Source organism: Pelophylax lessonae, assembly GCF_965119305.1.
Source record: "Pelophylax lessonae genome assembly, chromosome: 7".
NCBI lineage: Eukaryota > Metazoa > Chordata > Amphibia > Anura > Ranidae > Pelophylax > Pelophylax lessonae.
In genome coordinates, this window is record NC_138774.1 from 281757838 (window position 1) to 281783754 (window position 25917).

Consider the following 25917-nt stretch of genomic DNA (forward strand, 5'->3'; position numbering starts at 1 on the left):
CCGGACTAAGGGGTTCAGGAGATCATACGATCAGGATACAAGATCGAGTGCCGATCACTTCTACCGGTGCGATTCTTCCCTTCCAACATTTATATGCTACAAGGAGCGGTAGTTCCCGTTCCTTGAGCAGAACGTTTTCTTTACCTTTTCCAAAGATCATTCTCAGTTCCCTCCAGGAATCGGATCCGGTTGAGCGAGCGGACCAAGGAGTCTCTGGTCCGGTGACTTCGGTCTCTAATGCTCAGCCAGGAGAAGTCATCACTTCCGATAGGAATCAAGTTTCTGATAAATGTGTGGGAACCGAGAGCGATCAGACTTTGTCTGATTGCCTGGACCAAGCAGCTCTAGGGCAGCCCGGTTCGGATCCAGTCAGACAATGTCATGGTGAGGACTTAGGTCGATCACCAAGGATTTCACCATCTGTGTGTTCATTAGGGCATCCCGAAGGTGGATCTGTTGGCATATCGGCTCAACAGGAAGGCGCGGAGGTTGGTAACTCGCGCCCGCGATCCTCTAGCGGACGCCCCGTAGGGGCAGTATCAGCTACTATATGTCTTCCCCCCTCTCAAGTTACTGCTGAGATTTCTCCGCAGGATAGAGGTGGAGGGAACTCCAGTTATCCTGGAAATTCCGGACTGGCCTCGTCAAGCCGGGTACGCCGACTTGGGCCGGCTAGTCGCGGACGCTCCTTGGAGACTTCCTCTCAGGGAGGATCTGCGGTCTCAAGGACCGATCTTCCATCGTGCTTTACAGTCGCTGGTTTTAACGGCCTGGCCATTGAGACCCAGGTACTGAAGGACAGAGGATTGTCAGCTTCAGTTATTCCTACTCTAATTAAAGCAAGGAAAGCGACTTCCAGCAAAGTCTATTATCGCACATGGAAGACTTATATTGCGTGGTGTGAATCTTTGGGATTTCCCCCACGTACCTATTTGGTGACCCGAATTTTGGCTTTTCTGCAAAAGGGGGTTGAGCAGAAACTATCCTTGAGCACTATCAAGGGTCAGGTTTTCAGCGTTAGCAATCTCCTTTCAGAAGCCGCTGGCTACTCATTCCTTGGTGCGGAATTTCATCCAGGGGGTGCCACACTTGGCTCCGCCAGTGCGCGCGCCCTTACCGCCCTGGGATCTTAATTTGGTTTTGTCGGTTCTGCAGAAACCTCCCTTTGAAAATATCAGGGAGATTCCCTTGCTTACATTATCCCAGAAGGTGGCCTTCTTGGTGGCCATCACTTCTGCACGCAGGGTGTCAGAACTGGCTGCATTATCATGCCATTCCCCATATCTAGTGGTTCATAGGGATAAGGTAGTTCTTCATCCGAAGCCATCCTTTCTTCCTAAGGTGGTTTCAGATTTTCATCTGAATGAAGATATTGTACTACCTTCCTTGTGTCCTAAGCCCAATCATCATCAGGAACATGCGTTGCATTCCTTGGATGTAGTTCGGGCAATCAGGGTATACCTGAAGACTACGGAATCGTTCCGTAAGACGGATTTACTTTTTGTGATCACGGATGGCCCCAGAAAGGGGTTGCCTGCATCTGCCGCGACTATCTCCAAATGGATTAGACAGACGGTGGTACAGGCTTATTCTATCAAGGGTCGGAATCCTCCGTTCCCTGTTAAGGCGCACTCCACTTGAGCGCTCAGTACTTCCTGGGCCTACCGCCATCAGGCGTCAGTGGTCCAGGTTTGCAAGGCGGCTACCTGGTCGTCGGTACATACCTTTACAAAATTTTATAAAGTTGATGTGATGGCATCGTCGGATGCCTCTTTTGGCCGCAAGATTTGCAGGCCGCAATTTGAGGAGACCGGTGGTCTACTTCGAGGGTTTTTTTCCATTGGAATTTCAGTTGAGTCTCATCTTTTGATTGATGAGCCTTTAAGACTTCTAGTTGGCACTGGTTGGGCCTTCTAGATTGGATTTTGATATTTTATCCCACCCCTCATTTGTGGCACTCCTTTGGGACGTCCCGAGTTGATATGAATCAAGGAGGACTGCGTCTGTCAATGAGCGACAGAGAAAAATGGATTTTTGTAAGATCTTACCGTAAAATCCTTTTCTCTTAAGCTCATTGACAGACGCAGTACCCGCCCCTCTGTTTTTGAGTTGGGTTGGGTTAAATTCTCTAAACACTGCTTTGTGACATAACTGACTTACTGTAGCAGAGAGAGAGGATATACCCTCTGGGACTGCCCCTAAGGTGTGGCCAGAACGTTTTCTTTCCTGTCTAGTCCTACTCCTGTAGAGGGCAGTATAACCCGAGTTGATATGAATCAAGGAGGACTGCGTCTGTCAATGAGCTTAAGAGAAAAGGATTTTACGGTAAGATCTTACAAAAAATCAATTTGTCCGGCGGACTTGATGTCCACTGGGCACCAATGATCGCTCCCCATGTAGACAGAACTGCGGTCTACCGATGTTAACATGGCAGACCGTTTGTTCTTTCAGTGATGAACTCAGGAATCCTCCTATTTAGGAACACAGATCTCTGTGTTCATCCAGTAAGTAAATCCTCCCACACACAGTTAGAAAGCACTCCCTAGGCACCCACGATCGCTCCCTATGTAGACAGAATGGCAATCTACCGATGTTAACATGGCAGACCGCCGTTCTGTCAGTGATGAAGACAGGAATCCTCCTATTTAGGAACACAGATCTCTGTGTTCATCCAGTAAGTAAATCCTCCCCCACACAGTTAGAAAGCACTCCCTAGGCACCCGCGATCACTCCCCATGTAGACAGAATGGCAATCTACCGATGTTAACATGGCAGACTGCTGTTCTGTCAGTGATGAACACAGGAATTCTGTGTTCCTCCTATTTAGGAACACAGGTATCTATGTTCATCCAGTAAGTAAATCCTCCCACACACAGTTAGAAAGCACTCACTAGGCACCCACAATCACTCCCTTCCTGGCAGGCCAGTCTAGTTTCTCCACCTCCACCCCAAATTTTCTCATTCATGTCTTTAACAGCTTCCAGACCGCCTGACGCACATTTACTTTGGCAGGCTGCCCCTCCTGTGCGATCTTGACGTGGCCCTACATCAGTCACACGCTTAGGGGGGGGGGGGATGCTGATGCACTGAGCCAGAGGCCACAATTGCCACCGAGTACCCACAATCGCTCCCCCCTCCTGAGAGAGAGAAGGGCGGTTTGCTGTTGTAAACACAGCAGATCGTTCTCTCGGGAATCAATACAGAGCTCCTGTGATCCTCTTATTTAGGACTCTGTGTTGATTTCACAAGCCCCCCCCCCCCCCCCACAGCTAGAAAGCACTCCCTAGGGACACATTGCCGCCGGGCACCCGCAATCGCTCTCTGTGAAGAGAGAAGGGTGGTCTGCTGTTGTAACCACAGGAGACCATCATTCTCTCTGGATTGAACACAAAGCGCCTGTGATCCTTCTATTTAGGGTCACAGGTCTCTGTGTTTATTCCACAAGTCCATCCCCCTCACAGTTAGAAAACACCCCCTAGGCTCACACTTAACCCTTTGATTGCCCCTGAGTTAACCACTTCCCTGCCAGTGTCATTATTACAGTAACAGTGTATATTTATAGTACTGATTACTGTAGTAATGTCACTGGTACCCCCAAAAGTGTCAAAAATGTCAGTCAGGGGTCCGATCTGTCCGCCGCAATGTCACAGTCCCACTAAAAATCGCTAATCGCCGCCCCAAGTTTATAGATGCGATAACATTTGCACAGAACAATCAAAATACGTTTATTAGGATTTTTTTTTTCCAAAAATATGTAGCAGAATACAAATTGCCCTAAAATGATGAAAAGATTTGATTTTTAAATTTTTTTTTTTTGGGAATATTATAAAGCAGAATGTGAAAAATATTGTTTTTTTATTTCAGAATTGTCGCTCTTTTTTTGTTTATAGTGCAAAAAAACAAAAAATCGCACAGGTGATCAAATACCACCAAAAGAAAGTTCTATTTGTCGGGGAAAAAAAGGACATCAATTTTATTTGGGTACAGCGTCGCACGACTGCGCAATTGTCAGTTAATGTAACGCAGTGTCGAATCGCAAAAAATGGCCTGGTCATTAAGGGGGGAAATACTTCTGGTCCTGAATGGGTTAAATACCACCAAAAGAAAGCTCTACTCGTGTGAACAAAATGATAAAAATGTCATATGTGTGCAGTGTTGCATGACCCCGCAGTTGTCAGTCAAAGTGCGACAGCGCTGAAAGCTGAAAATTGGCCTGGGCAGGAAGGGGGTGAAAGTGCCTGGCATTGAAGTGGTTAAAAAAAATAAAAATCCTCGGCTTCCAATCACTTTCAGAGAAAGATGCGCTTCTCAGAGGGCTGGAAAGATTTCTATGTATTGGCAGCTCACAGGCGATGAAGCTAAAAAGAGGAAACCCTCATTTTTCCTTTAATTATTTTTTAGCGCTTCATAAATTCACCAACTGATACGAGGGGATAGATGTTGAAAATCACAAATCGACAATACAAAATGTGTTCACACCTTCTAAATGTGATTTTGAGTCTAAAAATAAATTTGAAATGATAAGTCAGAGTCCTTTTTTTAGAGCTGATGCCCTTTAATTATAATACAATATATTACCAAAAGTATTGGGACGCCTGCCTTTACACGCACATGAACTTTAATGGCATCCCAGTCTTAGTCCGTAGGGTTCAATATTGAGTTGGCCCACCCTTTGCATCTATATCAGCTTCAACTCTTCTGGGAAGGCTGACCACAAGGTTTAGGAGTGTGTCTATGGGAATGTTTCACCATTCTTCCAGAAGCTTTTGTGAGGTCAGGCAGTGATGGTGGACATGAAGGCCTGGCTCGTAGTCTCCGCTCTAATTAATCCCTAAGGTGTTCTATCAGGTTGAGGTCAGGACTCTGTGCAGGCCAGTCAAGCTCCTCCACCGCAAACTTGCTTGTCCATGTCTTTATGGACCTTGCTTTGTGCACTGGTCTAAATCATTTGGTGGAGGGGGGATTATGGTGTGGGGTTATTTTTCAGGGGTTGGGCTTGGCCCCTTAGTTCCAGTGAAGGGAACTCTTAAGGCGTCAGCTTACCAAGACATTTTGGACAATTTCATGCTCCCAACTTTGTAGGAACAGTTTGGGGGTGGCCCCTTCCTGTTCCAACATGACTGCGCACCAGTGCACAAAGCAAGGTCTATAAAGACATGGATGAGTGAGTTTGGGGTGGAGGAGCTTGAGTCCTGACCTCAACCCGATAGAACATCTTTGGAATAAATTACAGTGGAGACTGCGAGCCAGGCCTTCTCATCCAACATCAGTGCCTGACCTCACAAATGCACTTCTGGAAGAATGGTCAAACATTCCCATAGACACACTCCTAAACCTTGTGGACAGCCTTCCCAGAAGAGTTGAAGCTGTTATAGCTGCAAAGGGTGGGCCAACTCAATATTGAACCCTACAGACTAAGACTGGGATGCCATTAACCACTTCTGGACCGGAAGAATTTGCCCCCCTTAATGACCAGGCCATTTTTTGTGATTCAGCACTGCGTAACTTTAACGGAAAATTGCGCGGTCGTGTGACGCTGTACCTAAATAAAATTGACGTCCTTTTTTCCCCACAAATAGAGATTTCTTTTGGTGGAATTTGATCACCTGTGCAATTTTTACCTTTTGCACTATAAACAAAAAAAGAGCAACAATTCTGAATAAAACAAAAAAAAACACAATATATTTCACATTCTGCTATATAACATTCCCAAAAAAAAAAAAATGTAAAAATCTAATTTTTTCATCATTTTAGGCCAATTTGTTTTCTTACAGACTAAGACTGGGATGCCATTAAAGTTCATGTGTGTGTAAAGCAGGGATCGGCCGATGTATCGAGGGCCGATATGCACTTTCCCCAATATATCAGAATCGGCCCCGGAGGTCACCGATATAGCTGATATTGACGTGACGTCATTCCGTAAGTTGCGCCACGTGCCTCCGCGCACTGGGATAGCTTCTGCCTTCTTAGACCGCCATCCTTAAGCCTCGTCTGGAGTCTCGGGACAGTGAGTGTACAGTGCACACATTGTGCACACAGCCGCCACATACATACCGCCACCCACAGCTGCCTGGTGCCACCCACACACCAACAGTCCTGTACCAGCCACAGGCCCTGCCTGTACAAGCTAGCCAGCCACCACACAGGGTGCCAGCCAGCCACCCACCAAACAAACATGTTCAATAACAGATTTGTGTTGAAAATTGTGTTTATTTTGCAAAACTTTAAATGGCCAAAATATTGGTATCGGCAACGAAAAACTGATATCGGTCAATCCCTAGTGTAAAGGCAGGCGTCCCAATACTTTTGGTAATATAGTGAGTGCAATATGTATTATAATATGCTGGCAGGGCTATCAATAATGGATAATAAAATTTGCACTTCATTCGGCGTCGCACTTTGTGACTATGTAATACGTTCTCATTAATATGATAAGTTTGGAATCAGAATTAGTGACTCGATGCCAGATTCACTAGGTGCTAACATTTTATTTTTCACAAAGAAAAAAGAAAGTGTCAAGTTCTCAAATCCAAAATAATTTAAACTTTTTTTTTTTTTTTTTTTTTAGCATCATGTAAATCAGTTTTATTGAAAAAGTCTCACTATAACAAATTCCTTTAATATTTTTTTTAGATGGTTTGCATTGCATAGGAGCTCAATGTATTTCATGAAATCCCTTGGTAAGTGGGAGTTTGTGTTTATTTAATCAAGATTTTCTCATAGTAGCTCACTTGAGCTTAGATTTGGTATTAAATCTTATCGGAAAGGCATTGTGTGTTGTATATATAATTATTTAATAATACATTTTACCAAGGGATCCAATTATGGCTGCTAAACCAACGATTGTATGAGGAAAAAATCTATACAATATACTTGAAGTTTGTTTTCATTAATTCACATGCCTCTCGTGTGTACTCCTTACCTCTCTAGGCTGTTAGCAATGCATCGCCATGCCTCTTTGTTATTGGATATTATTACTATGCAAGATTAATATATTGCACCAACAGTTTGCACAGAACTTCACCGGTACAGTTGGAATACAACTCAGTACAAGAGGCCCCTGCTCCTGAGAGCTTACAGTCTAAAGCACATGTGTCAAACACAAGGCCTGCGGGCTAAACTCGGCCCTCCAGGCCATTTTATGTGGCCCTCACACCTCTCCTAAAGCTGCAGTAGAGCTCCTGGCCTCCAGGCCTCACACTTTGGGCCCCCTCCAGGCCTCGCACTTTGGGCCCCCTCCAGGCCTCGCACTTTGGGCCCCCTCCAGGCCTCGCACTTTGGGCCCCCTCCAGGCCTCGCACTTTGGGCCCCCTCCAGGCCTTGCACTTTGGGCCCCCTCCAGGCCTTGCACTTTGGGCCCCCTCCAGGCCTTGCACTTTGGGCCCCCTCCAGGCCTTGCACTTTGGGCCTCCTCCAGGCCTTGCACTTTGGGCCCCCTCCAGGCCTTGCACTTTGGGCCCCCTCCAGGCCTTGCACTTTGGGCCCCCTCCAGGCCTTGCACTTTGGGCCCCCTCCAGGCCTTGCACTTTGGGCCCCCTCCAGGCCTTGCACTTTGGGCCCCCTCCAGGCCTTGCACTTTGGGCCTCCTCCAGGCCTTGCACTTTCTGCTTCCTAGCTCTGCCCCCAGCTTCACCCCAGCAGCAACACAGAGTAAGCGGGTGAACTTTGATGTAAGGGAGGGTGGGGACACTTGACATCTGATGTAAGGGGGTTGGGATACTCTGGACATCTAGTATTACAGATACAACCAGCCCTTTGAGGGCAATTATAATGCTGATGTGGCTCTCAATGAAGCTAGTGGATGGACTGGCAGAGAGGGGTGGTGGACACACAACGGGTGGTAAGGTGGATCAGTCATGATGGACTTGAAAAGCCTAGCCTGTGTAAAGGTAGGCCAACAAAGAGGGATTTGCAATAGCCAAGGCAAGAGACAAGAAGGAAGTGAATTAGTAATTCTGTGGGATTGCTTGTTGAGAAGGGGCGAGCTTTGGAAAAGTGTTAGGCTGGGTTCATACTTATACGAATTGGATGACAGGAGAGTGTTTCGGGGAGGCCGCAGTCCGCACTGGAAAAGGGTCCTGTGTGTCTTCTGGTCCGTTTCAGGTAAAAATTCAGGCTACAATTCGGACCCTATTTGCACCAAAAACGGAGAACAGGGACGCACCGGATCCCCTGCTGTGAGCCGCGGCCGCAGCTAATGTGAACCCAACCTTACGGAGATTAAGGGCCCTTTCACACACTCCGTCCTTCGGACAGACTCCGGTTTTCTCAGCAGGGGATCGATCTGCTGATCCCCTGCTGAGCAGGAGGATGACAGCTGTTCTACGCTCTGTGTGTGGAGACACAGCTGTCAGTTCCCCATTCTTCTCTATGGGGGAATCGGATGGGAACGGACCTTCGGTCCGTTCTCATCTGATCCGATGGATGGAAAATAGGGTTTCCATCCATCCAGATTTGACGGATCGGATCAGATGTCAGCGGACATGTCTCGGCTGACATCCAATGCCCCATAGGGATGCATGGGGGGACCGTTCAGATCCGCCAAAAAAACAGACAGGTGTGAAAGAACCCTGGACAGTGATTGGATTCAGGACTGAAAGGAGAGGTCCAGGATTGCACATAACTTCTTCGCACATGCTGGGGTGCTGATAGTTGTGCTAATGATCTTGATGGAAAAATCAGGGGAAGGAAGGAAATTTTATGTGCTCCGTTATGGAAATATTGAGTTTGAGGAAGTGGTATGAAATCCATACTGATATAACAGTGATGCATGAGGAGAAAGAAGGATTGAGCTGAGCTGTATGACAGTTGCGTTTAGAAAACTTGTGGCAGAATTTGCTAAATGTTAGCCAATTTTGCTTTACCAATACAACATAAATACCAACTTATAATATACCAAACAGCACTTCGAAAACCTAAAAACTTGTGGAATGTAATCCTATGGCGAGAGAAGACTAAATCTGAAGTTTATGGTCATATTCATAAAAATGCTGTGTTTGGAGAGGTATCAACAAGGTCTATGAAGACAAACACGTCATCCTTACTTTGAAGCATAGAGATTTATTCCAAGATAAATGTAGCATATTATTAGAAAGTATTACATGGAAATTTGCATTGATCAGCCTGAAAGCTGCATGTGGGGCTCACTTGAACCTTCAACATGAAAATGATCCCTTCCATTGGTCTCGGAGCACTCGTGGATTTACAACAGTGCACTCCTGCCTGGCAAGATTAGGGATTTACTCTTTCCAGCAACTCTGGGTGTCTTATGGTTTGCCTGATTCTGAGAGGTTCTGCTATCTGCAGATCCGCCACCTTGTAGAATCTCCGACTAAGATCTCTGCTTAACTCTTATCCTTAACTGCGTTCAAGTCTTAGTATCGATCGAATTCGATGACACACAGTCTAATATCCTTACTATATTCTTTCATTATGGGTAATGTTCATACCTAACCTCTGACGTACTGCTCGTGTTGAAAAAGCGACTTTGGCATCACCACCCTACCCACGGAAACCTGGAACAAAATGTGGGCCGCACTGTAAAAAACTTCACTTAACATGCTGGCTCTGGAGAACTTTAAAGTTATGTCTCGTGATATTCTGCTCCGCTAGGATTTCATGTTGTCTCTCCGCTTATCTCTCTATTTTCGAGGTTGTTTAGAGCTGGGAGACATGAAACATATTTGGTGGACATGCCCTAAGGCACATGTGTCAAACACAAGGCCCGCGAGCCTAATACAGCCCTCCAAGCCATTTCATGTGTCCCTCGTACCTCTCCTGCAGCCGTGGAAAGGGGTCATCTCTTCCCCCCCCCCCCCCCCCATCACATCTCTGCAGTCAGCATAAGAGATGTCAGCATAAGAGAGGAGGACAGGACTTCTCCTACAGATTCTGTGCCTCTCTCTGCAGTTGCAGCAACATCTTGTTTCTGCCTCCCCTGGTCTCAGCATTTGGCAGATTCCAGCAGCTGACTCCTGCCCTCCTCTGGTCCTCCTCCAGGCCTGCACTTTCAGCTTCCCAGCTCCAACCCCAGCTTCTTTCAACGGCAACACATGGTAAGGGGGGTGGCACTGTGGTACAAGGAAGGGTGGGGGAACTCTTGACTTCTGACCATGGGGATTTGCTCTGGACATCTAGTCTTAAAGATACAACCGTCCCTTTTGAAGGCAACAATATTGCTGATGTGGCCTTCAATGAAATTGAGTTTGACACCCCTGCCTTAAGGTCAAAAGGCTGTGGATACGGGTCAATATGATTCTCAATACTAATGCCTCGTACACACGCAACGATAGTTGGCCGTGAATTTTCAGCCAACGTCCGATCGGCCGATTTTCAGCTTGTTAGTATGATGCTTCCGACAACCAACTTTTCAGCCGAACAAAATCTGGTGTGCATGCTATAAAATTTTTGTTGGCCGTCAACAGAACGGCCGATTTTCCATCAGCCAGTACAGATTTCGGCAGACAAAAATCAGATGAGCAAGACTGGGCATGCTCAGAGAAGAAAAAGAACACGGAAAGTAAACCATCACATGATATCACTTCTGATGTTGGTTGTTGTTGGCCGAGAAAATTCGTGTGCAGTCTAGAGCACATTTCAACCAACACAACAACACTGGACAAAAGTCGACCGATCGGTCAGCCGATAATCATTGCGTGTGTACGAGGCTTAACTTGCGAAAAAATCTGTGGGAAGAGCTAATGCATGAACTGATTAAAAATGTTACCCATCTGGAGTGGCCACATGGAAGAGATCTTAAACATGCAGGTAATGATAGACAGCCGAAGCATTTACAGAAACTAAAGGCTTGGGCTTTCCAACATGAAAATGATCCGAAACATAAGGCCAAATAAACACATTAATTACTGCAGCAGAAAGAAGTGAAAGATTCTGGAATATCCACCATAATCTCCTAAACTCAACATCACTGAGCCACTTCCGGGAGATCTCCAACTTGCAATTCATGCTGGACAACCAAAGAATTTGTTTTTTTGCCTACTCTGGTTTGGGATGCCATTCTAATTTGGAACTGCACAAAGTGCATGTTTTATTGCTCATTACCACAATGGAATAGTGTAAACCCAGAGTAAAAGGTCTTTGATTGGTTCCACACTTTCAACTCACTCTGTATGAACGTATATAGTCATATGAATCTCTAATGTTAACAGTGCCAAGGGCCCTAAGCAATAAATATTGCACAAACCTTTAAATAATCCAGATATCTCATAAATGATTACATTCATTTTATATGATCTACAGTAATGGGATTGAATTGGCAGTTCCATGACATACATATGCTATAGCCAACGTCTGCCTGTTATTTGAACAGCCCCAGTGAGAATATGATGTACAATATGCATACTATTTTATTTAATGGAAACTAAAGGATTGCAGTATAAACTATATGTTTGGTGTAGTTGTTTTGGTAAATAATACATATTTTTTTTTCTGGATTTCCAACTTCATATCAGCTATAAGACGTGATTTCAGCAGGAACTGCAACCTAAGCAGTCTGTAGGATATAATGGAATTCCAGAAAGGAATACTGTATGCCAATGATATTTTTCTCGGAGCATAGATGCAAACAGTACATGTCGAAATTGCAGCATTTGTAGTAGTTAACTATCACTCTGTTTAGGAGAATTCAGATTTCTCAGAAACATGACTGGTGCACCTACTTTTAGTTCAAGCATACGGCATGGCATTCTTAGTTCTAAACTAGTGACTATCGACTGATATCGGTTTTCCGTTGCCGACACCGATATTTTGGCCATTGCATATCGGTATCGGCCGATATTTTCGTACTTTTAAAAAAAAATTTATTTTTATCACTTGACAGGTACTCTTGTGGAGGGATCTGGGGGTCCCTCCACAAGAAAGTAAAAGACCTCAAACCCCTCCTCTGCACTTAAAACGCCAAGTTTGGCTGTTTTGAATGCTGTCATTTTTTTTAATCTGGCGCCAGTACCCGGGAAGTGATTTAATGACATCACTTCTGGGTTTTTACATGGAGACCCGATCAGATCGTGGACCTCTGAGATCGTATGCCGGATGGAGCAGTATCACCCAGGTGTCACTTACGGCAAGTGGGTGAGAGACGGATCGGTATCGGGTGGGTGGGAGATGGAGCGGGTGAGAGACAGAGCGGTATCGGGTGGGTGGGAGATGGAGCGGGTGAGAGACGGAGCGGTATTGAGTGGATGCCGAAAGGAGCTGTATCACCCGGGTATCACTTACGGCAAGTGGGTGAGAGATACTGATTTGCCAGCAGATCTGCTAATGTGGAAATGCTTATATCTTTAATTTGTACATATGTGAGTGGCATATTTAATAACATTTGTAAACGGAACTATGCTGTGTGACATCATTTTACCCTTACATGAGCAATATTTGGAATATCGGCAATATTGGCTAGGTCCGGGGCAGATACAGATATATCGGCAAAAGTCAATATCGGCCCTCGATATATCGGCCTTGCCAATATTCAGTCGATCCCTATTCTAAACTACTTAGAAAATCACATTTTTGTAATATTCCACCCCTCCTCCTACTGGAAAAGCAAAGCTCCTTTTTTTCTTGCTTTCTTCTTACCTTCTTCTAGGCAATGAGTGCCTTTTCTAGTGCGGAGGGTATGACAGTGAGCAGTATGTGCAGGAGAGGAATTCTGAGGGTATGACAGTGGGCGGTATATACAGGAGGGGAGTGCGGAGGGTATGACAGTGGGCGGTATATACAGGAGAGGAGTGTGGAGGGTATGACAGTGGGCGGTATATACAGGAGGGGAGTGCGGAGGGTATGACAGTGGGCGGTATATACAGGAGAGGAGTGTGGAGGGTATGACAGTGGGCGGTATATACAGGAGGGGAGTGTGGAGGGTATGACAGTGGGCAGTATGTACAGGAGAGGAATGCAGAGGGTATGACAGTGGGCAACATGTACAGCAGAGGGTATGACAGTGGGTAGTATGTACAGGAGAGGAGTGTGGAGGGTATGACAGTGGGCAATTTACAGGAGAGGAGTAAAGTGGATATGACAGTGGGCAGTATGTACAGGAGAGGAGTGTGGACGGTAAGACTGGAGCAGTATGTACAGGAGAGGAGTGTGGAGGGTATGACTGGGGCAGTATGTAAAGGAGAGGAGTGTGGAGGGTATATCGGGGGCAGTATGTACAGGAGAGGAGTGTGGAGGGTATGACACAAGACAATATGTACGAGAGAGAAGTGCGGAGGGTATGACAGTGGGCAGTATGTACAGGAGAGGAGTGTGGAGAGTAAGACTGGAGCAGTATGTACAGGAGAGGAGTGTGGAGGGTAAGACTGGAGCAGTATGTACAGGAGAGGAGTGTGGAGAGTATGACTGGGGCAGTATGTAAAGGAGAGGAGGGTATATCGGGGGCAGTATGTACAGGAGAGGAGTGTGGAGGGTATGACACAAGACAATATGTACGAGAGAGAAGTGCCGAGGGTATGACAGTGGGCAGTATGTACAGGAGAGGAGTGTGGAGGGTATATCAGGGGCAGTATGTACAGGAGAGAAGTGCGGAGGGTATGACAGTGGGCAGTATGTACAGGAGAGGAGTGTGGAGGGTATAACGGGGGCAGTATGTAAGGGGTATGGCAGTGGGCAGTATGTACAGGACAGGAGTGTGGAGGGTATATCGGGGGCAGTATGTACAGGAGAGGAGTGTGGAGGGTATATCAGGGGCAGTATGTACAGGAGAGGAGTGTGGAGGGTATAACGGGGGCAGTATGTAAGGGGTATGGTAGTGGGCAGTATGTACAGGACAGGAGTGTGAAGGGTATGACAGTGGGTAGTATATATAGGGGAGCAATGTAGGGGATATTACAGAAGATGAGTATGGAGGGTATGACAGCAGGCAGTATGTGTAGGAAAGGAGTGTGGAGATAATCCCCTAGTGGAAAAATGAAACCCTGACTTAAGCCTTATCCTCAATTACAAAGTGCAGATGTTCTGTTGAAACTAAAATCTGACTTAGTATTAGATTATTAAGGATAAATAGTAAATGTTTCTCTTTAGGGTATAGTTGTACTTTAGGTTTTGGATCTCTTGGAAAATTCCAGTAACTGCTCATTGATTTTATTGCATATCTGATACGTAGGTGTTAAGGTGAAAAGTTCTGACTGCATTAATCTTAGATGATCCAGAAAACGGTAGCAGTATTGAACTGGCAATTATTGTATGCTGTGCTGCTCTGAAAAAAAAAAAACCCCATACAACAATGTGTCACTCGCAGATGTTTCCAGATACAAAGAACCCAGCTGCGGCTTCAGAAATAATTTGTAAATGTGTGGACCTTATTTGTTGGTTGAACACACATAAATTAGCACCTGAGTTGCTGAACATTCTGTTTAATTATGCAGAATCAGTGCCATAGATATAATTACATATGCAGCGATGGACATAACAGTTACCCACAGTGTTCAGGTAAACCTGGCTCCTTTATACCAACCAAACTCTTCCATCCAGGATTTGTTTGTGGTATTTGGCCATAGGCCAGCATCATATCCTTGAAAGGAAAAGTTAAATGGGCAAAAAGTTAGCAACTTCTAATCTTTATGAACCAGCAGGCAATGCAAATATTGTAGACCACATGGCCACTGGCGTTTGTATAGGCCCAACCATGGTTATGTAGTTTCTTTTATGACCCCACATTAGACATAGATCAGTCATAACATTATGACCACCTACCATAACCCATTGAGGCCTGGATTCAGACCTCTGAAGGTATGCTATCGTATCTGGCACTAAGACATCAGTAGATCCTTTAAGTCCTGTAAGTTGGGGCCTCCATGGATGGGACTTGTTTTCCAGCACATCCCACAGATGCTATATTGGATATAGATCTGGAGGCCAAGTTAACACCTCAAGCTCACTATTGTGTGCCTCAAACTGTTCTAGAATCCATCAGGCCAGGCCATCTTCTTCCATTGCTCTGTGGTTCAGTTCCGATGCTCACGTGCTGATTGTAGACGCTTGTGGCTGTGGACATGGGTCAGCATTAGGGATCGACCGATTATCGGCAAAGCCGATATATCGAGGGCCGATATGCACTTTCCCCGATATATCGGAGTTGGCCCCAGAGATTACCGATATTTCGGGAAAGTGCTTGTACCGAAGCAATGCCTGCAGCTAGAGGCATCATTACAAGGAGCGGGAGGGGACATCCCCCTCCCGTCGCCTTCCGCGGCTCGCCCAGGTCTCCTGTCCCACTGGGAGACCTGGGCAACCAGCCTGCACGGCCGCCGAAGACCCGATCAAAGCCGAATTGGGCTCTGATCGGGTCTCCATGCAAAAACCGGGACGTGATGTCATGACATCACTTCCGGGTACTCGGCGCCAGATTAAAAAAAAATTACAGCATTCAAAACAGCCAAACTTGGCGTTTTGAATTCTTTTAAGTGCAGAGGAGGGGTTTGGGGTCTTTTACCCCCAGATCCCTCCACAAGAGTACCTGTCAATTAAAAAAATATAATTTTTTTTTTTAAATGTCCGAAAATATCGGCCGATACGTGGTGACCAAAATATCGGTATCGGAAATGAAAATACGATATCGGTCAATCACTAGTCAGCATGGGCATCCTAACCAGTCTGTTGATACGCAGTCCCATACACAACAAACTGCAATGCACTGTGTGTTCTGACACCTTTCTATCTGAGCCAGCAATAACATTTTCAGCAATTTGAGCTCCAGTAGCTCCTCTATTGGATTGGACTACAAGGTCCCCAAATCCATCAGTGAGCCTTGGCTGTCAATGACCCTGTCACTGGTTGGCTAGTTTTCCTTCTTTGGACCACTTTTGGTGCGTCCTGACCACTGCAGACTGGGAACATCCCACAAAAGCTGCAGTTTCAGAGTTGCTCTGATCCAGTTGCCTAGCCATTACAATGTATCCCTTGTCAAAGTTGCTCAACTCCCTACACTTGTCCATTTTTTCTGCTTTCAACACCAACTTCAGGGGACAACATGTTCACCTGCTGCATAGTAAATCCCACCCTCCTTCAAATGCCCTTGTAATGAGATAATCAATGTTATCTCTTTCATTTATTGACAGACACAGTGCTCCGTAAATCCTAACTACTAGGTTATATTGCCTCCTCCAGGAGTAGGACCAGGCAGAACAAAAAAACACCTGGCTACGCCCATGGGCCGTCCTCCGCTTGGTATATAACCCCCCTCTCTGCTCTAGATAATCAGTTTTAATCTGTCTAGTCAGGAGTAAGGATCTAGACTCCCAGCTGGGATCTCTGGTCCTAGAAATATTTTTTTCCTTCCTTACATCTTTATTTGTTTTTTCTCTTGGGAGATCTACAATCAACTGCCGGACTGGGTGACTGGTTGGATTATCTAGATCCAGTGGTCCCTCCAGTCCATCCATGCAGACTGCAGCTACACGACAGGTCTGCTGCGACATAGCCTCACGGACAGAGGTTGGCCCGGGACTTAAACTCATATGACCGGGCTTGAGTCGCAGCAGTCCCTTGGCTGACAGCTCCCCTACTTCGGTGTGGCGAGGATTCTGTCTGGAGCGTTACCTGCACCATGGAAGGGTAAGTACTGTCCCCCCTCTCTCCTTTTTGGCGTTTTTTTTTTTTCTGGGTGGACGCAGGGGTAACCTCCAGGGACGGTCAGCTCAATTTAGAACATTGGCATCATGTGTTGTTTCTGGGTTTTTGGTTGATATTTTGGCTCTATCATATAAAACACACCTATGATAACAATTATAGACCCTTTCATTTTTACTCTGTATTCCAAAGGCTGTTGTTTTTATTTATTTTGAACATGTGACCGGCAGCAGAGGACTAGGCACTCTCTCCTCCTTATGTTTCCCTGCAGATGGGCTGGGAGAGAGCTGGGTCATGTGACAGCTGGATATCGATTTGATTTTTAGATTTTTTTTTTTTTTTTATTATTACCATCCATATACAGAAAGAGGGCAATGTAAATTAAACGGTGTGTGTTTAGTATTACGTTAAACCCCCCCCATGAAAACTGGAACTGCAATTCAGCTTAAGCAGCTGTGCGATGTAAGGCAATTTTCCCTGCAGAGAGTGAAAGAGACAATAAATTGGACCTTGTCGTAGCTCGTGTATTCTGGCCACGGTCCAATCAGTGGCACTGCAATGTCATCAATGTCAGAGGTGCAAGATTAAAAGGTATAGATAAAAAAAAAAAAAAATACTTATCAATTTTAGGGTTATCTTGTCGGTATGCAAAAATTGCCGTATCTCTAAAAGAATGACGTACATAATTTATCTTTTCTACTCCTCGCACTGCCAACCTCATGGAAATGTTCCTCTGAAGTCTGCAGTTAAAACTGACACTTCCAGGAGTGTGTCCGTCTCCTGGGTCCTCTACAACAGCGGTCCAAAACCCTTTTGGCACCAGGCACTGGTTTCACAGCAGCCAATTTTCAGAGGAGGGGGGGGCCCTATTCATGGAATCTGTCCTCAGCCCCCCTTTACAGCACAGTCCCCCCTTTATATCAGTGTCTTCAGTTCCCCTTCACAGCCCCCTTTTACATTACAGTGCCCCTATACAATGTAGTCCCCTTTACATCACAGTGCCCCTTTAGGTTAATGTAGTGGGGAATGCTCTGTAAAAAGAGCACTGTAATGTGGGGGGGGGGGGCTGCTTTGTAAAGGGGGCACTGTAATGTAAAAGGGACTGCTTTGTAAGGGGGGCACTGTAATGTAAAGGGGACTGTTTTGTAAGAGGGGCACTGTACTGTAAAGTGGGCTGCTTTGTAAGGGGGGCTGTGATGTAAAGGGGACACTGTAATGTAAAGGTGGGCTGTGATGTAAAGGGGGCACTGTAATGTAAAGGTGGGCTGTGATGTAAAGGGGACAATGTAATGTAAAGGTGGGCTGTGATGTAAAGGGGACAATGTAATGTAAAGGTGGGATGTGATGTAAAGGGGGCACTGTAATGTAAAGGTGGGCTGTGATGTAAAGGGGGCACTGTAATGTAAAGGTGGGCTGTGATGTAAAGGGGGCACTGTAATGTAAAGGTGGGCTGTGATGTAAAGGGGACAATGTAATGTAAAGGTGGGCTGTGATGTAAAGGGGACTGTTTTGTAAAAGGGTCACTGTACTGTAAAGGGGGCTGCTTTGTAAGGGGGCACTGTACTGTAAGGGGGGGGGCTGTGATGTAAAGGAGACTGCTTTGTAAGGGGGGCACTGTGATGTAAAGGGGACACTATAATGAAAAGGGGGGCATTGTACTGTAAGGGGGGGGGGGTCTGTAATGTAAAGGGGAATGCTCTGTAAGGGGGCTGTGATGTAAAGGGGGCATTGTGATATAAAGGAGACTGCACTGTAATGAGTACAATTCCCCTTTATATTACAGTGCCCCTTGCAATCATAGCCTCCTCCATCACAGTGCCCATGCAGTCTGCGCCCCCCCCCCCCCTTTTCTCTCTAAAATGACACTTCCCCATTGAGGCAGACATTGGGTGAGTGAGTTTGGGGTGGGGGAACTTGACTGGCTTGCACAGAGTCCTGACCTCAACCCAATAGAACACCTTTAGGAGGAATTAAGAGCGTAGATTGCAAGCCAGGCCTTCTCATCCACATCAGTGCCTGACCTCACAAATGCACTTCTGGAAGAATGGTCAAACATTCCCATAGACACACTCCTAAACCTTGTGGACAGCCTTCCCAGAAGAGTATAAGCGGTTATATCTGGTGGGTCAACTCAATATTGAACCTTACGGACTAAGACTGGGATGCATTAAAGTTCATGTGTGTGTAAAGGCAGGCGTCCCAATACTTTTGACAATATAATGTATTTCATGTGAATATTAAGCTGTTTGGAGTACAGATTGAATTCATATCATTTTCAGTTATCCTGAAAATATTTTATTCATCCCACTGTCTCTGTCCCCTTCTGCAGGTCTTTATAGCTCCATGGACAGTTGGATGATTGTGCCCAATATCAAGCAGAACCATTACACTGTGCACGGGCTTCAGAGTGGAACTCGTTACATCTTTTTAGTCAAAGCCATCAACCAGGCAGGGAGCCGACATAGCGATCCGGCAAGACTCAAGACTAACAGTGAGTACATGAGGCTTTACTTATTCATTCTTCCACCCCCCTCGTGATCGGGAAACATTAATGTCTGGAAGTTCAGATCAATTTTACTTAACATTAACCTAATGCACACCTAAACAGTTTTATAAAGTATTTTTTTTCCAGGACATACACTATTTGCCCAAAGTTTTGAGGATCCCTGAGCATCACATGAGGTTTTTGACCTCTGATTCCAAAACTATGGGCTCCTTGCAGCTCCTTGAGTTACTTCACACCAAACGGTCAAACTATGTCCTTATAGAGCTGGCTTTATGCTCAGGGCAGTGGTGTATTTTGGTTTTGTGCTGCCCTAGGCAAGACTAAATGTGGGCGTCCCCCCCCCCCCCCTCCTATGTAAATTTGCCCCACTCCTTCCTTTTTAATGGATGTGACTCCCTCCAAAATATAAGGACTACAAGTCCCAGCATGAACCCCTGGGATCTCACGAGAGGAGGGGGGTGAGAGGGGATGGGAGAGAGAGGGGGGTGGGTGAGGGAGGGAGAAAGAGAGGGGGAGTGAGATAGAGGATGAGAGAGAGGGGGGTGAGAGAGGCAGCTCTAGCAACCAGTGGCCAATAGAGTCTCAGGTGGAGGGGGGGGGGGGCGGATTTTTTGCTGCCCCAGGCCTGGGCCTTGTCGGCCTAGGCCAAAATACAGCACTGGCTCAGGGACCCAAAAGGGTCTTCTCCAAACTGTTAGTGTAAGGTTGGAAGAGCACAATTTGTTTTGAATGTGTAGCATTAACAGTACTCTTCAATGGAAACACCTAATCTCAATCATTTGGAAGGTTGTTGACCATCTAGACCAGGGATCCTCAAACTACGGCCCTCTAGCTGTTGCAGAACTACACATCCCATGAGGCATTGCAAAACTTTGACATTCAAAGACATGACTAGGGATGATGGAAATTGTAGTTCCTGAACAACTGGAGGGCCGTAGTTTTATGGCTCCTGATCTAGACAGGTGTGTTGGTCAGGTGTCCACCAACATTTGTTCGTGTAGTTGAGGAGTCAGTGTCATAGTGCAGATTATGGCCCCTTTCACACGGACTCTTTGATCAGGTCCGCCTGTCGTTTTTTTAGGCGGACCTGATCGGACGCTCCATGCACCCCTCTGGGGCAGCGGATGTCAGCGGTGACATGTCCCCTGACATCTGCTGCTATCTGATCCGATCCTGTCCGTGAAATCCAGACGGATGGTAACCCTATTTTCTATCCATCTGGCTGATGGGAAAGGATGAAAAAGGACAAGTGGTCCGTTTTCATCCAATCCCCCCATAGAGGAGAGCGGGGCTCTGACAGGTCCATCTCTGCACTGTGAGCGGAGACAGACTGCCATCAGCCTGCTCAGCGGGGATCAGCGGATTGATATGCTGCGACGAGCCCATGTGAAAGGGGCCTATATCATCTTTAGGAACCCTCTTTTTATCTACTAGCTGCCCAATCAAAGATGGTTTCTCCTGTGATTTCCCCTTTTCCCAAAGCTCTTCTCTGTTCTAGCATTACTAGGTCCCTGTGTTCAAAGCCAGTTCCAAAGACATGGTTTGACCAGTAAGGTGTGGATGACCTCAAGTGTCACAAATCCCTGACTGCAGCCCTGCTGAACACCATAGGGATCATGTCTTCTCATCCAACATCAGCACCTGACCTCACCCCTACTGAACACTTTAGGGATCAGGTCATCTCAGCCCTTCTCTGTTCCAGCTTGACTGGACCCTTGCACAAAGCCAGTTCCATCGTTTGACCAGTTTGGTTGGAGGAACTCGAGTGGCCTTCACAGAACCCCGACCTCAATCCTACCGAACAACTTTGGGATCATTTCTTCTCATCCGACATCAGTACCTGAACTCAACCCTACTGAACACCTTTGGGATCAGGTCTTGTCATCCAATAATCAATGCCTGACCACAACCCTACTGAACACCTTTGGGATCAGGTCTTGTCATCCAATAATCAATGCCTGACCTCAACCCTACTGAACATGTTTGGGATCAGGTCTTGTCATTCAATAATCAATGCCTGACCGCAACCCCCTACTAAACACCTTTGGGATCAGGTCTTGTTGTCCAATAATCAATGCCTGACCTCAACCCTACTGAACACCTTTGGGATTAGGTCTTATCATCCAATAATCAATGCCTGACCTCAACCCCCTACTAAACACCTTTGAGATCAGGTCTTGTCATCCAATAGTCAGTGCCTGAACTCAACCCTACTGAACACCTTTGGGATGAATTGGGACACTGATTGTTAGCTAGTTCTCCTGTACCTGACCTAAACCCTAATTAGAATGCTAATGGCGAGCCAGATCTCATCCAACAATGGTACCTGACCTCACAATTAGGCACAAACTCTCCAAAATCTCGTAGAAAGCCTTCCCAGAGAAGAGTGGAGGCTGTGAAAGCCACAAGGGGAGGACAACTCCTTAATAATTGCCATGGTTTTGGAACGGAATGCCCAACATGTGGCCATAGTAGGTCAATGGTGTCCTGAACATCCTGATGCTTTGCGTATTTGCAGCTGTAAGATTGGAGATACCCCGGCCTCAGCTTATTGAGTTGGCTGGGGAGAAACAATGGGTTCTGTCAAACTGGGTTTGGACCACGTTCGGAGTGAACCCAGCTTATGCTTAGTCCGGGTGACCGTATTACTTATTTAAACAGGAGAAGACCTGGTGCTTCCAAGACCTGGTCATTTTGGGCAAGAGATGGGTCAGGTACTTTGCAGATATTCCTGAGTAAAAACAGGAATTTCTAATCAATCTTCAGGTTTTTATTATTAATTTTGATTGGTGCTTTAAAATTGTTCTTTTTCTACATCATTCATGGGTTAAAATCATCTTTCCATGTCTGCAAAAGGGAATAAACAGGAAATCGGCATCTTTGCAGTATGGTGTGAAGAGTGAGAAAACAATACTCGGCTTCTATTAAACCATACATTCCCAACCCCTGGTAAGAGGAAGCCGCTATTCAGTAAGACTTCTGAAATTAAATCCAAATCTCATACTGCTACTTTCTTTACAAGCCTCCGTTCCATTCTTAGGAAAATAATAGTGTTTTGTTTCACTGTAGTACACCACATGCTGCCAGCCATTTTCACACCTATTTTTAAAGTACTGAAGGCGCGTATGTGGAAAGTGAAGTCCGATTGAAAGCATGGAAGAAAACCATAGTAAATTGGAGGCTCAGCTTGTGTAATTATCATAGGGATGAACAAAGTGAATTTAACAAAATTGATTTCACCATGAAATTATCGATTATTTCGCTAGCGCATTTTCACTAAATTGGAAACTCTGTTTATCTCATTGAGCTACTTGAAAAAAAAAATGGATTTTTTTTTTTTTTTTTATTTAAGTGAAGTTTCCTTGAAGTACATGTTTTTATTTCTTTTATTTAAGCAAAGTTTGTTTGAAAAAAAAAAAAAAAATTATCCACTTTTTGTTTTTTATTATTATTATTTACCCAGTGGGCGAGGCGTTTTATGTATTTAGGGTCATTTTGTTTTGTTTTTTTATTTAGTGCTTTTTGGATTTATTTTTTCCAATTTATGCGTATTTGATTATTTTTCCCTTTATTCAAGTGACATTTTCCTGAAAACCATTTTTTTATTTAAGCGAAATTTGCTTGAAAAAATAATCCACTTTTTTTTTATTATTATTATTTACCCAGTGGGAGAGGCTTTTTATGTATTTAGGGTCATTTTGTTTTGTTTTTTTATTTTATTTAGTGCTTTTTGGATTTATTTTTTCCAATGTATGCGTATTTGATTATTTTTCCCTTTATTCAAGTGACATTTTACTGAAAACCATTTTTTTTTATTTAAGCAAAATTTGCTTAAAAAAATAATCCACTTTTTTTTTTTTATTAACCCTGAGGGAGTGGCTTTTATGTGTATTTTGGCGTCAGTTTTTAATTTTATTTACTGTTTTAAGGATTTATTTTACCCATTTATATGTATTTGATTTTTTTACGTTTGTTCAAGGGAAATATGCTTGAAAGCCATGATTTTTTTTTATTTTATTTAAGAGAAATTTGCTTGAAAAAAAATTATCCACTTTTTTCTTTTTTATTTACTTTACTTACTTTTTATTTAGAGGGAGTGGCTTTTTTATGTATTTTGGGTAGTTTTTTTTTTGTTTTGTTTTGTTTTTTAATTATGTGCATTTGTTTTTCCTTTTGTTCAAGGGAAATTTGCTTGAAAAAATTATCACTAAATTAATTTTGAAAAATTAAAAAATCTTAGTATTAAGGCCAGGCTCAAGCAGCTGATTGCAAAGCCTCATCAGCAACGGTATGCCCTGATAAGGGGGGGGGGGGGTGAGGGTTCATGAGAAGAACCCTGAAATGTGTTGGCTTGTCCTTTCGGCGTTTTATGATTTAATAAAATTCTGCATAATTTCCAACATTTGGGATGGTGCTCCTAATTTTTTCCTGTAGCTTTTTTTCTGCTGTAGATGATGGGAATGATATAATTTTTATAATAATTTTATTATAAACCTCAGAAAAAAGTGTATGTTATATTGTGCCGACCTGAAACCTTTATACATTAGTGAAATCTACAAAGGAAATGAATTTCGAAACAAAACATAGTAAAATAATACAAAGATCCAATAGCAAATTAGTTTTATGCATACAGAGGCGTAGCTTGAACCTTGTGTGCCCTGATGAAAAAGTTGACCTGGGGTGGCCCCCACTACCACCCGCTGCTTCCACCGCATATCAAAATACTCCAAGTGTCTAAAGAGTTATTTCCATGGGTGGAACTTGAGGGGTCACAATGGTGACCTCCACCCATGTCAAACCCCCCCCCAACCAACAGTACTGCCCCCCTTTACTGCGCTGTACTCAGCGCCTTTCCTCATCATTATCTCCCCCCCCCCAACATTACTGTCCTCATTCCCCCCATAACTATCCTCAGCCCATCCACATAGTAGTCCTCAGCACCCTACATTATAGTTCTCAGCTCCCCCACATTCCAATCATCGGCACCCACACATTAGAGTCCCCCCCCCACATTACAACCCTCACGCCCCCTCTCCCTTTCACAGGAACTGCAATCTGGTGATTGGTTGCTAGAACCGCCCTGCATCCTAGCAACCAATCACCTGCTTGTTGGCTTGAGCAGCTCTCACCCTCTCCCCCAGGAATGTCCTTCCTCCTGCTGTTTACTGTGATAATAGCATTGGTGATGGCTGTGGGGTGAATTAGCTCCTACATGGTGGGACTGTGGTGGTCTGGACGGGACAGTGACTTGGTCCACCGTTTAGTGATGCCTGGTGTAAAATCTAATGTGACAGGAGGGCCCCATGAAGTATGGGTTTCCATTGTGAGCCCCTCAAGCTCTGCCCATGTAAACATAGGTTAAAGGGTTTAAAGCAGAACTGTGCTGCTGTTGCGGGTCCCATGGCTACTGCGTACTTGCAGATTATGGCAGACATACCCTCCTAGAACAGCCTTTCTTAAACTAGTTTGTACCCACGAAGAACCCTTGCAATAATTGCAAATTTCTCAGAGAAACCCCTTCTAAAATCAGTTTATCTAAGGACATGGGAAAGAATGCTCCTTTACATTGGTAGACGGTATATGAATGTCCCTTACATTGTTGGTCAAAGGGAAGACTATCTATTAAATTAGTGTCCAGGTGGAAATAAATTCCTTTACATTGGTAGTTATTGGGAAGAATGACCCTTACAATGGTGGTCAGTGGGAAGAATGTCCCCTACAATGGTGGTCAATGGGAAGAATGCTCCTTACTTTGGCGAACAGTAGATGAATGTCCCTTACAATGGTTGTTAGTTGGAAGAATGTCCCTTAAATTGGTGGTCAATAGGAAGAAATACCCTTACATTAGTGGTCATTGGGAAGAATACTCCTTATTTGGTGAACAGTAGATGAATGCCCCTTACAATGGTGGTTAGTTGGAAGAATGTCCCTCACATGGTGGCCAGTGGGACAAATATCCCTTACTTATCCCTTATTGGTGGTCACAAAGTTACCCTTAGCGACAGCTAAAAAGATTATTGATTTCATGCTGCTGGCTCTGCCAAGTAGCATTGGACCTTTTGAAGGGAGATCCATCAGTCCACAGCTTAAGGAACCCCTAGCAACCTCTGGAGGAACCCTAGTTGAACTTGGCTGATCTAGAGTGTCCTTCTCCAGGGTTATGAGGTGCACCCTCCACGCCCTTGCTAAATCACCACCACTGCTGTCTTCTTCCAGGTCTGAAGTCTTTTGCCTTCATCAATTGACCGGCCACACATGACCCAGTATCAACTCCCACCTCATGCGCGGCAGTCATTGTACAATTAAAAATAAATTGTGATGGTAGACGGAAGAGATTTTTTTTTTGCAGACGAGACATACAGAGTCTATTTATATACGTTCTTCTTTAAATGAAAAAAAAAATAATAATTTTGCATTCGCCCCCTTTCTAAATAGGCCATGTAGCTTCTAAAACAGCTGCCTATAAAAAGCCCAAACACTCAATAAGGATTTCAGATCACCAGCCTGACAAGTCAAGTACAAAGTGCCCAGGAGCATTTAAAACGCAAAGCTCATATATTGAGTTTAGCATTGATTTACTCTATAGGGCTGCAGTAAAATGGATTAGGTTTGTTGTATGTTATTTATTGTATTCAGCGAGCGTTATACGGGGGTAAAGTCATTCCATAAAGAAAGCCGGTTCTTCATACTCAAGAACACGGCTCATATACTATATTTGGTTGAGGTTCTCGCAAATAGAGGAGAGACTTGATTTATTTCTGAATCCTCTAACTGCCACTGTCAAGGGCAGACTGGTATGATGCATGGGGTGATAAGACGAGCCTTCA

General features: G+C 44.9%; 1 protein-coding gene across 1 annotated transcript in view; it reads left to right on the plus strand.

Annotated features, from left to right (window-relative positions):
- Positions 1-25917, plus strand: part of MID2 (midline 2) — a 349455-nt gene that overhangs the window by 286608 nt on the left and 36930 nt on the right. The window contains exon 7 of the mRNA XM_082263055.1: positions 18914-19075. Within this exon, the coding sequence (XP_082119181.1) occupies positions 18914-19075 (162 nt within the window). The remainder of the gene's footprint in view (positions 1-18913; positions 19076-25917) is intronic.